This window comes from Rhinoderma darwinii, chromosome 3, assembly GCF_050947455.1.
Source record: "Rhinoderma darwinii isolate aRhiDar2 chromosome 3, aRhiDar2.hap1, whole genome shotgun sequence".
NCBI lineage: Eukaryota > Metazoa > Chordata > Amphibia > Anura > Rhinodermatidae > Rhinoderma > Rhinoderma darwinii.
Window position 1 is genome coordinate 272,629,132 of NC_134689.1, and position 17,229 is coordinate 272,646,360.

Below are 17,229 nucleotides of genomic sequence, written 5' to 3' on the forward strand. Positions count from 1 at the left end.
TATACTGTGATGCCTTAAAAGCCATATTTTGGCGGGGGTCTCAAAAGCAGTAATTTTGTCATCAAGGGATGAAAAACTGGACACCCAGAAACAAGTACAGTATATGGTTCACCTGTAAAATTGGACTACTTTTTGGTGCTAATCACACTAGGCAGTAACAATTGGAATGAGAGCCAAACCAATACCAAACAGAGAAATAAATGCATCAAAAACTATTATGGAGAAATTATTTGTTTATATATTTATTTTTAAGAAAACTTCTAGGAAACATTTCTAAACTTATAGAGTTGGAAAACAAGACAAGCAATACAGCCATATTCCTCAATTCAAAACATACCAACGAGATCCCACTCTCCATTTGAGATATACTCAGAAGTGTCTGCTTCTCGCATCTGGAGGTCTAGGGACCATCCACCGTAAGTCCAAGATCCAAACTTTAGTTTACATTTCTGAATATCAAAAGGAAACCAACGAACATCTATATCGCATGAGCTCTTGAATATTCCTAAGGACAGATAAAGTATAGAAAACGTCAGGTCCTACTTATGGACACATTATAAGAAATATGACCTTTCACAATTTATAATTGTTTTACCCCTTAAAGTCCAAGCCATTTTTTTATTTTTTTTATTTTCATTTTACACTCCCTGCCTTCTATGAGCCATAACTTTTTTTTTCCCCATCAATAGAGTGGTGTGAAGGCTTTTTTTTGCGGGAGGAGTTGTCATTTCTAGTGACACTATTTAAAATACCATATAATGTACTGGGAAACAAAATTCTATGTGAGGTGGAATTGGAGAAAACTGTGATTCCTCCATTTTATTTTGGGTTTTGTTTTTACGTCTTTCACCGTGCGGTAAAAATGACAAATTAACTTTAATTTGCAGGTCAATGCGACTAGGGCGGTACCAAATTTATACAGTTTTTTTTAAATGTTTTACTGATTTTACAAAGAGAAAAAATATTTGTTAAAAAAAATATTTTTTTCCATATTTGTAAGCCATAACTTTTTTTATTTTCTCGTCGATTGAATTGTGTGAGGGCTTATTTTTTTACTTCATGAGCTGTGGTTTTTATTAGTACCATTTTTTGGTACATACAAGTTTTTTGATCACTTTTTATTACATTTTTTTCACTACTAAGTTGACAAAAAAAAACAGCGATTTTGGCATTTTATGATTTTTCATTTTACGGCATTCACCGTGCGTGTTAAAACATGCTATATTGTAATATTTCTGACTTTTTTATTTTTTAATTTACTTTAGAGGAAAAATGGGAAACTTCAATATTTTTTTTTCACTACTAAAAACGTTATTACTAAATCACCCATTACAATGGTTAATCATCCAACGAAACACTGAAAATACCTTTATAGCATTCCATGTAATTTCACAAAATTGCAAGAACATGAATTTAAGTTAGGGAAGCAAACTCTAGGGGCACATTCAGATGTGGCGGAATTGCTGTTGAGTTCCGCTGCGGACAGTCCGCAGTGGAATTCTGCAGCAGCCGTTTTTTTAATTGGTTACTATACATTTTTAGGAAACTTAGTTCAAACATTGCGGAAAATAACTGTGTGGAAATTTGGCTGTGGTGCAGGATTTTCCCTCCGCAGCATGCTCATTACGTTGCGGAGAAAAAGCGGAATTTCACTGCGGATTTCAGCTTTTGCAATGCAAAAACTGAAATCTGTGGCAAATCCACTGTGATATTTGCAACGTCTGAATTACCTGTCAAATATGCAAATGTTGGTGCAGATTCATGGCGTAATTGCCCCAAATCTGCACCAACATTTGCAGCGGAAAAATTCTGCCACGTGTGAACATGGCCTAGCTGCGGTGAGCTGTAGATACTGTGGTATACCAATGACATCAGAGATGTCATAGCATTACTGGAACTGGGTAACAGTCAGCATAATTTTAGGTAATTTAACAATTGCTTAACAATATATATTTTGACTTTCTGCTGTACCCTACTATTACATTTGAATATGGTTAAAAGAAAGTTAGGGACTGCTGGACTAAAAAAAAAATCTGTGTACTTCTCTGTGTTCATTTTACAAGTAAGTATAGAAAAAACCAAATGTGCCTGAGGCACACTGAAAATCGATTTCCCAACTGCTAATCAGTGTAATTAAAATATAACTTTTAATATTTTTGCCATTAAAGATGTCCAAGGGGACATAACATTCAGCACGAACAGTTAAAATTAGTAGCCAGTATTGCTCTAGCACACGCTTGTTTCCACTCGATCTGCATGTATTGCCAGACGGAGTGTAAGGTACTCAGATTGCAGAGTATCAGGTCGGCAGCTGCAGACTGCCGAGCTTTAGTGGATAGGATATGGTATGGTATGCGTGCTTAGGATTACCACGCAAGCTAGGCTCTTTAAAATTGTAAATTTAGCCCCCCCGACATGTTTCGCTGTCAACACAGCGTCCTCAGGGGATCAAAACGGGGCTAGTGAGCGCGCGTATGAATTGTCAAACCCTTTAAACATTTCGATTTGCATCACACAAGATTCACCTGTGTGAGAACCAATAGGAGCTCTGTACAGAGGACGAGCCTCCATAGTGTAAGATTGGCGTTTACGCCAGCCAATGTGAAAGCCATATATATGACCAGTTACGATGCGCCGAGTGCGCATGGGCACTAGAATCACAACTGGACTTAGAAATTTTTCTGAGTTAACCATTGTAAACGGCGCCTGCGCACAGGAGTCCTGCAGGGTCTTAGCCGATATCAACATTATCAGTGATAGATGCGCATGTCTAGGCTCTTAGAAAAAGAGCAAGCTCTCAGAATAGTAGCACTAGATGAGTCCCCGTAGTAGAGACTTGACAGAAGTCATAACAGAAAACGTATAGATGGCCAATTTAACGCATTGGCACTATGGTCACGGTCAGACTTAGTCAGCTCTCCACATATATGTACATATTAGAGATCTGACTGGCTCGACAGCGCATGCGTGTATCGGACCTGGACTTAGCCGATTTTGCCATCTATGAAGATTTACAAGTGCATGTCTAGTCTCTAGTTAGATTCGGGAGAAATCAATAGGGCGCGCGTGCGCACCAGGGTCCAAAAGGGACTTAGACGATGTTTTGGATAGTGGTCTGAGTATGTTCGGGACGCAGAGGTCCCACAATTCACAGTTAGACTCAAGTTAAAGGTTAGGACGTAAGAATTTAGTGCGCATGTCTGGGCACTCAGAGGATACAGCAGCAGGGATCGTTCCCATCAAAAGGTGAGTATTACAGTATATATATATGTTGTCCACACTGCAAGTTTAGCCTATAGGTTAGGTCATTATCCACAAAGGGCATGGCTCAACTACAATCTCTTGGTTCGAGTAGAGGGAGAATAGAGGGGGGAAGACAATTCGTCCAAATGGACATACATGACACTTGAATTATCAGTATAAGGATATATTGTCTCTTTTTCAATAGAGGTACGATTGGTCATAGTGACCAGATGACAGCTGTCAGTGTGTATATATACATCAGGTGTGGCATTCTAAGTTGGGGCAATTATAGAAAGGCTACGAAGGTGAATCCCTCATTTAGCCCATTTGGGCTTAAGGATCTAAGCCTATGAATCCATTTGGCTTCTTCTTGCAGTAACTTTTTATCAAGATTGCCTGCTCTGGGGCCCAACTTGACTTGGGTGATGCCCCAAAATTTAAGAGCATTGATGTCTCCTTGATGGTAAGATCTAATGTGTTTAGAAAGAGGTGTGTCTTCTTTCATATTAATCGTACTTTTATGCTTCGAAATCCTTCTACGGAGTTGTTGAATGGTCTTGCCCACGTATAGTTTTGGGCAAGAGCACTGTGCAGCATAGACAATACCACTACTTTGACAATTGATGAATTGTTTAATGGTAAAAATCTTACCATCGACTGGGTTGGAGAAGGTTTTGGTCGTCGGCATCAAGAGGCAAAAGGAGCATCTGCCACAGGGAAATGATCCCTGTATTGGGGGCGGAAGCCAAGTTTTTTGTAAAGTTAGTGGTCTCGAATAGTGGCTATGTGTCAAGTATTCACGGAGGTTCTTACCTCTCCGATATGTGACATTGGGAATGTTGGAGATTGTGTCACAGAGGTCAGTGTCTGTTAGTAGAATAGACCAGTGTCTCTTTAAGATGTTTTTAATTTGATATGAGCAATTGTCAAAATTCCCTATACATCTGATAAGGGGAGATTGTTTGCTACCATCAAGAGCATGTTTTTCATTCTCCTTTTTACCGTGCAGTAGATCATCCCTAGATGTTGCCCTCGCCCTTGCATAGGCTCTATGCAGAGTTTTCTTTGGGTATCCACGTGCAAGGAATTTATTATATAGAGTATCACATTCCATTTGAAAGGTGGTTTCTTCAGAGCAATTTCTTTTTGCTCTTAAGTACTGTCCAATTGGGATACCTTTTTTGAGAGCCGGCGGATGATAACTTCCCCAATGCAGGAAACTATTTGTTGCAGTCTCCTTTCTATAGATATTAGTTTGGACAGCCCCACCAGGGTCCAGGGAAATTTTTAGATCCAAAAAATTAATTTCATTTGCGTGTATAGTGTAGGTGAATTTCATCCCAATATGATTATTATTGATGACATCCATGAAATCAGAGAAGAGAACAGTGTCTCCCTCCCAGAAGACAAGTATGTCATCTATGTATCTACCCCAGAAAGAGATGTGACAAGTGAAGGGGAGTAAATCCTCGTTAAAAATTAAAGTGTCCTCCCACCATCCTAAAAATAAGTTGGCATAAGTGGGTGCACAAACAGTGCCCATGGCCGTGCCTTTGAGTTGGTGATAGAATTTGTTATCGAAAAGAAAATAATTGTGTGTGAGTAGGAATTGTAATAGGGATATAGTGAAATTATTGTGTGCCTGAAACTGAGTCCCCTTAGTGCTCAAAAAGTGTCGTACAGCACCAAGGCCCAGATCATGGTTGATGTTAGTGTACAGTGACTCGACATCAATAGTAGCTATTAGCGTGGTGGAAGATACATTAATCCCCTGGATCCTGGTGAGGGTGTCCTTGGTATCTCGTAGAAAAGAGGGTAGGGCTGCAACAAAGGGTGACAGGATTTCGTTTACATATGTACTTATGCCTTGCGTTAAGTTGTCATTACCGGAGACAATTGGTCTACCAGGTATTGGTGTAACGTTTTTGTGTATTTTGGGCAGGGCGTAGAAAGTCGCCAGAGTAGGTGTGGAGTTATATACAGATTTAAATTCTTCAGATGATATTAGTCCATTGGACCTTGCATTAATCAGTAAGGTATGTAATTCAGATAGATATCGTTCCGTCGGATTTCCATCTAGTACCTTATATGTAGATGTATCATTGAGGAGTCTCTGGACCATCGAGACATAGTCTTTAGGATTAAGAATAACAATATTGCCCCCTTTGTCAGAGGGTTTAAATATAATTTCTTCATTTTTGCTGAGTTCATCTAATGCTGTTTTCTCTGATTTACTAAGGTTACTTCGAGATTTTTGTTTATGCAATTGAAGTTTCTTTAGATCCGCACTAACCATTTTAACAAATATATCGATATGTGGATATTGCGATATTGGAGGTGTTAATCGTGACTTCGGTCGTAATGAGGAGAAAGGGCCAATAGCCATATCAGCTGGGTATTCATTTTCATTTGCTAGCTCTTCTAGTGCATGTAAAGTAGTCAGTTCAGTGTGATTAAATGCAGTATTATCATCAGATTTATTCTTGAAATATTTATGTAAGGCAAGCTTTCTTGCAAATAGATTGACATCTTTAGTCCAAGTGAATTCATCAAAATTCGGAGTGGGAGTATATGATAGGCCTTTACATAAAAGCAATTTTTGCTGTGGGCTAAGTTCAAATTGTGAAAGATTTACTACTTGCATATCATCTGACAGGCGATTTACACTATGTGTCATTTGGTCTGGCTCCATGGTGTGTTGTGCAGACCTAAAAAAGGAATCGCAGAGAAAGTGTTTGTGGGTGCTGAGGCTGAGGGGCCCACATTTCCCAAGTTCATAGCATTCCTCATAGGGCCATCCGCATATTTCCCCACGGAGAATGGGGTACTGGGTGTCACCGTTGTGGGTATATGGGGCGCTGAGGAGATTGAGGAGGTAGCATGTGTAGAGATAGCTGAGATAGCCGAAGTGGCGGTACGTTGCCCGTTGTGAGCTGTCCATATTGATGGTATGCCCTTAGGGCCAGTAGGTGTTCTTTTTGACGGGTTATATTTTCTATTTTTTATTTTTCGTTTGGCTCCTAATCTATTGTCGTCAGACAGAAATCTAGAATCTTCTGTGCCAGATACGTCTGACTCAGAGATGTCTACAGATCTGTTGTCACGATTTTGAAAGGGGGTGGAGGGGGCACGGCTACGATATGTGTATATCTGACCTGTATCGAAATCTCTGCGGTCTCTGATATATTTCCTATGTTTTCTCTCCTTTATTTCTCTCTGTAGATATTCAATGTTTTTTTGTAGTTTTATCTATATATTCTGGTGTTGAACTGAAAGTCTGGATGTCTTGAAATTCAAGACATCCAGACTTTCAGTTCAACACCAGAATATAGTGAATGTGAAATAAAACTACAAAAAAACATTGAATATCTACAGAGAGAAATAAAGGAGAGAAAACATAGGAAATATATCAGAGACCGCAGAGATTTCGATACAGGTCAGATATACACATATCGTAGCCGTGCCCCCTCCACCCCCTTTCAAAATCGTGACAACAGATCTGTAGACATCTCTGAGTCAGACGTATCTGGTACAGAAGATTCTAGATTTCTGTCTGACGACAATAGATTAGGAGCCAAACGAAAAATAAAAAATAGAAAATATAACCCGTCAAAAAGAACACCTACTGGCCCTAAGGGCATACCATCAATATGGACAGCTCACAACGGGCAACGTACCGCCACTTCGGCTATCTCAGCTATCTCTACACATGCTACCTCCTCAATCTCCTCAGCGCCCCATATACCCACAACGGTGACACCCAGTACCCCATTCTCCGTGGGGAAATATGCGGATGGCCCTATGAGGAATGCTATGAACTTGGGAAATGTGGGCCCCTCAGCCTCAGCACCCACAAACACTTTCTCTGCGATTCCTTTTTTAGGTCTGCACAACACACCATGGAGCCAGACCAAATGACACATAGTGTAAATCGCCTGTCAGATGATATGCAAGTAGTAAATCTTTCACAATTTGAACTTAGCCCACAGCAAAAATTGCTTTTATGTAAAGGCCTATCATATACTCCCACTCCGAATTTTGATGAATTCACTTGGACTAAAGATGTCAATCTATTTGCAAGAAAGCTTGCCTTACATAAATATTTCAAGAATAAATCTGATGATAATACTGCATTTAATCACACTGAACTGACTACTTTACATGCACTAGAAGAGCTAGCAAATGAAAATGAATACCCAGCTGATATGGCTATTGGCCCTTTCTCCTCATTACGACCGAAGTCACGATTAACACCTCCAATATCGCAATATCCACATATCGATATATTTGTTAAAATGGTTAGTGCGGATCTAAAGAAACTTCAATTGCATAAACAAAAATCTCGAAGTAACCTTAGTAAATCAGAGAAAACAGCATTAGATGAACTCAGCAAAAATGAAGAAATTATATTTAAACCCTCTGACAAAGGGGGCAATATTGTTATTCTTAATCCTAAAGACTATGTCTCGATGGTCCAGAGACTCCTCAATGATACATCTACATATAAGGTACTAGATGGAAATCCGACGGAACGATATCTATCTGAATTACATACCTTACTGATTAATGCAAGGTCCAATGGACTAATATCATCTGAAGAATTTAAATCTGTATATAACTCCACACCTACTCTGGCGACTTTCTACGCCCTGCCCAAAATACACAAAAACGTTACACCAATACCTGGTAGACCAATTGTCTCCGGTAATGACAACTTAACGCAAGGCATAAGTACATATGTAAACGAAATCCTGTCACCCTTTGTTGCAGCCCTACCCTCTTTTCTACGAGATACCAAGGACACCCTCACCAGGATCCAGGGGATTAATGTATCTTCCACCACGCTAATAGCTACTATTGATGTCGAGTCACTGTACACTAACATCAACCATGATCTGGGCCTTGGTGCTGTACGACACTTTTTGAGCACTAAGGGGACTCAGTTTCAGGCACACAATAATTTCACTATATCCCTATTACAATTCCTACTCACACACAATTATTTTCTTTTCGATAACAAATTCTATCACCAACTCAAAGGCACGGCCATGGGCACTGTTTGTGCACCCACTTATGCCAACTTATTTTTAGGATGGTGGGAGGACACTTTAATTTTTAACGAGGATTTACTCCCCTTCACTTGTCACATCTCTTTCTGGGGTAGATACATAGATGACATACTTGTCTTCTGGGAGGGAGACACTGTTCTCTTCTCTGATTTCATGGATGTCATCAATAATAATCATATTGGGATGAAATTCACCTACACTATACACGCAAATGAAATTAATTTTTTGGATCTAAAAATTTCCCTGGACCCTGGTGGGGCTGTCCAAACTAATATCTATAGAAAGGAGACTGCAACAAATAGTTTCCTGCATTGGGGAAGTTATCATCCGCCGGCTCTCAAAAAAGGTATCCCAATTGGACAGTACTTAAGAGCAAAAAGAAATTGCTCTGAAGAAACCACCTTTCAAATGGAATGTGATACTCTATATAATAAATTCCTTGCACGTGGATACCCAAAGAAAACTCTGCATAGAGCCTATGCAAGGGCGAGGGCAACATCTAGGGATGATCTACTGCACGGTAAAAAGGAGAATGAAAAACATGCTCTTGATGGTAGCAAACAATCTCCCCTTATCAGATGTATAGGGAATTTTGACAATTGCTCATATCAAATTAAAAACATCTTAAAGAGACACTGGTCTATTCTACTAACAGACACTGACCTCTGTGACACAATCTCCAACATTCCCAATGTCACATATCGGAGAGGTAAGAACCTCCGTGAATACTTGACACATAGCCACTATTCGAGACCACTAACTTTACAAAAAACTTGGCTTCCGCCCCCAATACAGGGATCATTTCCCTGTGGCAGATGCTCCTTTTGCCCCTTGATGCCGACGACCAAAACCTTCTCCAACCCAGTCGATGGTAAGATTTTTACCATTAAACAATTCATCAATTGTCAAAGTAGTGGTATTGTCTATGCTGCACAGTGCTCTTGCCCAAAACTATACGTGGGCAAGACCATTCAACAACTCCGTAGAAGGATTTCGAAGCATAAAAGTACGATTAATATGAAAGAAGACACACCTCTTTCTAAACACATTAGATCTTACCATCAAGGAGACATCAATGCTCTTAAATTTTGGGGCATCACCCAAGTCAAGTTGGGCCCCAGAGCAGGCAATCTTGATAAAAAGTTACTGCAAGAAGAAGCCAAATGGATTCATAGGCTTAGATCCTTAAGCCCAAATGGGCTAAATGAGGGATTCACCTTCGTAGCCTTTCTATAATTGCCCCAACTTAGAATGCCACACCTGATGTATATATACACACTGACAGCTGTCATCTGGTCACTATGACCAATCGTACCTCTATTGAAAAAGAGACAATATATCCTTATACTGATAATTCAAGTGTCATGTATGTCCATTTGGACGAATTGTCTTCCCCCCTCTATTCTCCCTCTACTCGAACCAAGAGATTGTAGTTGAGCCATGCCCTTTGTGGATAATGACCTAACCTATAGGCTAAACTTGCAGTGTGGACAACATATATATATACTGTAATACTCACCTTTTGATGGGAACGATCCCTGCTGCTGTATCCTCTGAGTGCCCAGACATGCGCACTAAATTCTTACGTCCTAACCTTTAACTTGAGTCTAACTGTGAATTGTGGGACCTCTGCGTCCCGAACATACTCAGACCACTATCCAAAACATCGTCTAAGTCCCTTTTGGACCCTGGTGCGCACGCGCGCCCTATTGATTTCTCCCGAATCTAACTAGAGACTAGACATGCACTTGTAAATCTTCATAGATGGCAAAATCGGCTAAGTCCAGGTCCGATACACGCATGCGCTGTCGAGCCAGTCAGATCTCTAATATGTACATATATGTGGAGAGCTGACTAAGTCTGACCGTGACCATAGTGCCAATGCGTTAAATTGGCCATCTATACGTTTTCTGTTATGACTTCTGTCAAGTCTCTACTACGGGGACTCATCTAGTGCTACTATTCTGAGAGCTTGCTCTTTTTCTAAGAGCCTAGACATGCGCATCTATCACTGATAATGTTGATATCGGCTAAGACCCTGCAGGACTCCTGTGCGCAGGCGCCGTTTACAATGGTTAACTCAGAAAAATTTCTAAGTCCAGTTGTGATTCTAGTGCCCATGCGCACTCGGCGCATCGTAACTGGTCATATATATGGCTTTCACATTGGCTGGCGTAAACGCCAATCTTACACTATGGAGGCTCGTCCTCTGTACAGAGCTCCTATTGGTTCTCACACAGGTGAATCTTGTGTGATGCAAATCGAAATGTTTAAAGGGTTTGACAATTCATACGCGCGCTCACTAGCCCCGTTTTGATCCCCTGAGGACGCTGTGTTGACAGCGAAACATGTCGGGGGGGCTAAATTTACAATTTTAAAGAGCCTAGCTTGCGTGGTAATCCTAAGCACGCATACCATACCATATCCTATCCACTAAAGCTCGGCAGTCTGCAGCTGCCGACCTGATACTCTGCAATCTGAGTACCTTACACTCCGTCTGGCAATACATGCAGATCGAGTGGAAACAAGCGTGTGCTAGAGCAATACTGGCTACTAATTTTAACTGTTCGTGCTGAATGTTATGTCCCCTTGGACATCTTTAATGGCAAAAATATTAAAAGTTATATTTTAATTACACTGATTAGCAGTTGGGAAATCGATTTTCAGTGTGCCTCAGGCACATTTGGTTTTTTCTATATTTAATACATATCTGCCAACTGCTAGGGTCACCCTAGTATTTGCATTTTACAAGTAAGAAACCAGTGGCAGACTATATTTAAAACCAGCTCACATAACCCGTTGTATTACTGTAAATAGTCTAATCATATTGAGTAAAGGTTATTCCACCCATCTGAATAAATCTGTTGATGCATCAATGATGTAAGTCATAAAGACAACTAGAGTCTCTAAAGACTTTAAAAAATACCTTAAGCTGGCCGTACACATTGAATAATTTGACAGAACGCTCATTCGGCCCACAGTTATTTCTCCCGACTCCCCATAAACATGCATGCACAACTTGGTCGAGCATGTATGTTTTTATCTCAAAGGGCAAAGGGGAATAAGCCGTTGCCAGATGAAAACTTGCAACAGCTTATCTCAAATGTGAACAAAGGATCATGGGTTGGAGATGTCTTCTTCACGTGACATCTGCTATTGGGGAAGAGTCTGGAGGCCCCCATACACATTTCGGGGGAGGGGAGGGCGGTCCATTACGGCAGGTCCAGATATGCTTTGTCTAGTGTGTATGTACATCTTTAGAAGAATGCTTTTGGATTGGAACATTATTACACATTATACTTTACAAATGCAGCAAGAGGCAAGAAATGTCCACCATGGTGATCTCGTATTGAAATCCATTGCTTGCTTGCTCCTTCATAAACAGATTACATGCAGAAGAACAGTACACAACATGGAATAATAAAAAAAAATTGTCATCCTACCTGGCGGTAAATACTGGCAATGTCCAGATGAGTTCACTAGTACATTAGTATGAAATGAAGCATCAAATCTTTCATCTGCACTACAAAATATAACATAAATGGTGAGAAAGTGGCAACCAGTGATTATAAATCAATATCTTACAAGCCGGAGCTGTCTCTTTACACTGAAGTCTTGATAAACTTGTGACTAAATTGCATTATTCTTTACCGATAATTACATGTCATTTACCATGTGTTACCTACAGGTTTCCTGTCTCTGTTGTCATTTTCAATGAGTGTTTTTGAGAAATACAATTTGTTTGGATTAAAGAATTTTTCATGTACAGTGGCACAAAGTGTTTAAGCTAGAGAAAGTAATTTATCGGTTTCCCTCTCCTGACCTTACATAATAAAAGTAACAGTTAAAATAACAAAAATGTGGCTATATTGTGTCATTAGGTTGTAGGGAAGCAATGTTGCAAGGCAATGCTGCTTCCCTACAACCTTATAACATAGTAGCAGTGTTGACTTGCAACTCTGGGGACAATATTTGCCCTCTATAATGCAGACCGGTATCTGCGAATGTATCCAGACAACATCTGTGGACAATATCTGACAAGATCAAGACAATATCTGCACAGAGTTTAGGCCCCATGTATGTATAAAGCAGAGCTGTGTACACTGTTCCTGTACAATGGCGCATGGAGTCCCTGCTTCTCTGTACTATGACGCTGTAGGCACTCCTCAATGCTTTCAAGGGAGAGTATCCCCGTAATACAGCATCCGATGGATCATGGCACAATTTATGTCAGTCTTATTCATATGGAATCTTACCGAAAAAAAAATTCTGTGTAAAAGAGCCCATAAACTACTATGGGTGCCAACTTAGAGGTTATACAGACTGGTAATACAGTAGTGTGCATTGGCCCTTAGACTCATGAAATTAGCCTGTGTGTGTGTATGCAAATTAAATAAAGAAATTAGTATGTAAACCTAATGGGGACAGGGACCAATGTGAGTGAATATAATATGAGTCCAGGGCTTTGCACTATTTGGCACTAAATCCAATAAATTTATAGTTTTTTTAAATATAATATTTCAAGACAAACACCGTTTTGCATGTAGCCACGTGTATTGTATTAAAAATTGTGTATCATAATAGCAAAAACAAAGTTTATGGAGCCTTGAAGCAAGATGTGATGGATAATGTCACAATTAAATCTATATTTCATAAAGAAGTCAAGCAAGAGAGAACTGGGCAGATGTTATCAAGGAAATATGACATATACTAGTTGGAACATTATCTGGAAAGCTTCAAATGGAAAGGTCAGTGCTATGCCACCCCTGAAGGGCGTTATCTTGCTACTGATAATGATACAAAAACCAAGTCTTGGAAGGCTAATTGAATATAGTAATTATCTTGATTCACAATGAGTCCATTACGTGAGGGATGGGGAAAATTAAATAGAAGTCTGAACATTGGCCTAGACTGAAAATATCTGCGATGTGCCCTTACTGATTATTTGTTAGTAGCAGTCTGGATGTGGTCCTAATCTCTAGAAGACACTGCAGTCTTCCATCAGAAAGTAAATCTGAATGTCAGACTCCTTATTAGATTTTCTAATTACTTATAGATCTGTAATCTGGATATGTTACTAAGGGGAGAATTAAAGGAAAAATATAGTCAATTTATAAGGCAGTTTTATTTTCACATAATGGGTAGTTAAACATATGGCCACATTTTACCTTGTGCTAAGAGGATGGATGCACTGCCAGACTACTATAATAATAATAAAAAACTGAATTAACGCTGCTTTACGAGCGGTCATAATTTTCATATGGAAAAAAGGACACCATCAATATGTCTTTATCAGCACTTAAAAGTACCATAATAAGATAACCCTTTTGCATATGGATGTCATAAAGTGGGGTCACATGCTTGAGACCCTCTGAGCTAGCCAGAGCAGAGGGCTGCTAAGAAAGAGTGGCTTCTGCTCTGGACTTGACCAAGCCAAGTAATTAGCCATATCAGTAATACTACGACAACATTAAACGGGTTGTCCGCGTTCCTAACTTTTTTTTTTTTACTAATGGCAGCACATGACATAAATTTGAAAAAAGAAGCAGTACTCTAATATTTTTTCACCCAGCGATCCAGCGCTGATGCTCTGGCAGCACTCCTGGTGATTGTTTACATGCAGGCAGCATTTGACTCAAGCAGCCAATCAGAGGGCTCAGTGGTCGTGTTCTGTATTTCTGCAATTATGCCAGAAATACGACTCATCACTGTATACTGATTGACAGCTATGAATGTGTTGCTGCAGTTTGTGATTAACTGCAGTGGTTACATGTGATAAGACGTCATCACAGGAGGTCATCTGTACAGGGACCAACCTGGAGAGCAACGACGCAATGCCAGGGCCGGCCTTAGGATAGATGGCGCCCCGTGCAAAATGATCTTTCGGCGCCCCACGCCATCATTAAAAAAAGATGCCCCATAAAAAAACTATAATGCCCCTTTAGTGCCCCCATACAGTATAATAATAATATTTAATAATATATATTACAACCCCTTCAAGGACACAGTATTTTGTCCACTAATTGTGCCCACAGTATTATGCCCCCTGTAGTACCCCTACACAGTATAATATTCACTTAGTGGCCCCCACACAGTATAGTGCCCCCTGTAGATTTTGCCATACAGCCTCCCTGTAGACAGTGCCATAATCCCCCACCTCCTCCTTGTAGATCGTGCCATACAGCCCCCCCCCCAACTCCCCCTTGAAGACAATGCCATACAGTCCCCCACCTCCCCCTTGTAGACAGTGCCCCTAAACAAAAACAAAAATTGTACTCACCTAGGCCCTGTTCCCACGACGAACTGAGCTCCATGAAGAGATCCTTGCATGGTCCGGTGAGATCCTGTAGCCTAGTACAGAGTTTTCCAACCTTTACGGACTCGAGGCAGCACTGGAAAAATAAAATTTTCTCAGGGCTCCTCTACCAAAAATTGATTAGAGAAAGACAGAAAATGGCTAAAAACAAGCACTACACTCGTAGGGTATGTTCACACACATTTTTTGTAAGGCAAAAAAAATCTGCCTCAAAACTCCTTCAAGAATTGACAGCGTTGTTTGACCAATTGTTTTGCGTTTTTTCTTAAGCCATTGAAGTTAATGCAAAAGACGCAGGCAAAGAAGCGCCAAACAGGCACCGTAGGTATTTTCTGCCTCCTATTAATTTCAATTGGAGGTCAGAGGCGGAAACCACTTGAAGACCATCAGCCCCCACTCACAGTAAAATGACCATCAGCCCCCCACTCACAGTAAAATGACCATCAGCCCACCACTCACAGATTCCCCATGTAGGTAGCACCACACAGCCCCTGTAGGTAGAGCCACACAGCCCCTTGTAGGTAGCGCCACACAGTCCCTTGTAGGAAGCACCACACAGCCCCATGTAGGTAGCGCCACACAGCCCCTTGTAGGTAGCGCCACACAGTGTCTCGTAGGTAGCGCCACACAGCCCCCTTGTAGGTAGCGCCACACAGCCCTCTTGTAGGTAGCGCCACACAGCCCCCTTGTAGGTAGCGCCACACAACCCCCTTGTAGGTAGCAACACACAGCCCCCTTGTAGATAGTGCCACACAGCCCTCTTGTAGTTAGCGCCTCACAGCCCCCCTGTAGATAAAGCCACACAGCCCCCTTGTAGAGAGTGTCGCACAGCCCCCTGTAGAGAGCACCGCACAGCCCCCTGTAGAGAGCACCGCACATCCCCCTGTAAGCTAGCGCCGCACAACCCCCTGTAGGTAGTGCCACACAGCCCCTTGTAGGTAGCACCACACAGCCCATGGTAGGTAGCACCACACAGCCCCTTGTAGGTAGCGCCACACAGCCCCTTGTAGGTAGCGCCACATAGCCCCCTTGTAGGTAGCGCCACACAGCCCCCTTGTAGGTAGCGCCACACAGCCACCTTGTAGGTAGCGCCACACAGCCCCCATGTAGGTAGCGCCACACAGCCCCCTTGTAGGTAGCGCCACACAGCCACCTTGTAGGTAGCGCCACACAGCCCCCATTTGTGTAGCGCCACACAGCCCCCTAGTAGGTAGCGCCACACAGCCCCCTAATAGGTAGCGCCACACAGCCCACTTGTAGGTAGCACCACACAGTCCCCTTGTAGGTAGCACCACACAGTCCCCTTGTAGGTAGCGCCACACATCCGCTTTGTAGGTAATGTGCCACACAGCCCCCTTGTAGGTAGCGCCACACAGCCCCCTTGTAGATAGCGCCACACAGCCCGCTGGTAGATAGCGCCACACAGCCCCCTGGTAGTTAGCGCCACACAGCCCCATGGTCGATATCGCCACACAGCCACTTTGTAGATAGTGCCACACAGCCCCCTTGTAGAGAGCGCCACACAGTCCCCTTGTAAAAAGCCCCACATAGCCCCCTGTAGAGAGCACCCCACAGCCCCCTGGTAGGGAGCGCCACACAGCTCCCTGGTAGGGAGCACCACACAGCCCCCTGGTAGGGATTGCCACACAGCCCCCTTGTTGGTAGTGCCGATGCTGTGACTGGGGATTCCACTCCAGGAGAAGCTCCTGTCGTTTGTGTCCATTTATGGACAGTGACATTTTTGGCTTCTCCTGGAGTGGAATCCCAGGTCACAGCGTCTGCAAAGCTGTGGACGGGGATTCCGCTTCAGGAGTTTCCCCTGATGTCACTGTTCATATATATCCTTCAGGGAGCTAAAGTTGCGCTAGTAGATAGCAGAGTAGGGAGATACTTCCCTGCTCTGCTATAGTGCCGTCGCTACCTCTGTAACAGCCGCAGCAGCTGCTAGCGGTGCCACTGACCCCGTGCTTGGTGCTGCGGCCAGCAGCCTCTTGGCTGCTACAGCGGTAGTGACGGCACTGAGTGAAGAAGCGCCCAAGTGGAAAACCGACTGCTGAGTCGCCGGACCCGGGCGCTTCTCAAACGAGCAGGGGAAGGGAGCTGGTGCAGCGCCCCCTTCCAACTGCTGGAGTTATGCGCCATGTGCGATGGCACAGGTCGCACACACCTAAGGCCAGCCCTGCGCATTCCTACACGAGTGCCAGAGGAGGTGAGTATTTTCTTTTTTTATTTAAAACTTTAAAAATAGTGTGTTTTTTTTTACTTGATTTTGCAATGGATACGAAGCTAATCCACAGCAAAAGATGAACCAATCTGCATTTGTTGTGGTTTTTGACTTACGGAAAATCCACAGCACATCTGCCCCATGTGAACATATTCTAAGAAACAAGTATCCTCTCAACTTTACATAAAGTTCTGCATATGAGGTCTTAATAAAATATATAGTTGTTTTTTGGTTTTTTTACAAGACTTCGATATAGCGTTCATCACAGTGTCTGTTCTATTTTCTGTACTAATAATTTCCAGATGTCTCTGCCAGAAAATAATTAGAGCAAAATATGCTACTTAGAGAATATTGCAGAATATGTAGGGTATTGAGCT

At 42.0% G+C, this 17,229-nt stretch overlaps 1 protein-coding gene across 2 annotated transcripts in view; it reads right to left on the reverse strand.

Moving 5' to 3' along the window:
- Nucleotides 1–17,229, reverse strand: part of LOC142749632 (neuronal acetylcholine receptor subunit alpha-7) — a 220,231-nt gene that overhangs the window by 15,239 nt on the left and 187,763 nt on the right. The window contains exons 5-6 of one of the 2 annotated variants that reach the window (XM_075857923.1): nt 11,756–11,835; nt 338–505 (exon numbers count right to left, since the gene is read on the reverse strand). In XM_075857923.1, coding sequence (XP_075714038.1) covers nt 338–505; nt 11,756–11,835 — 248 coding nt within the window. The remainder of the gene's footprint in view (nt 1–337; nt 506–11,755; nt 11,836–17,229) is intronic. The other variant, XM_075857924.1, reaches the window with a different exon arrangement.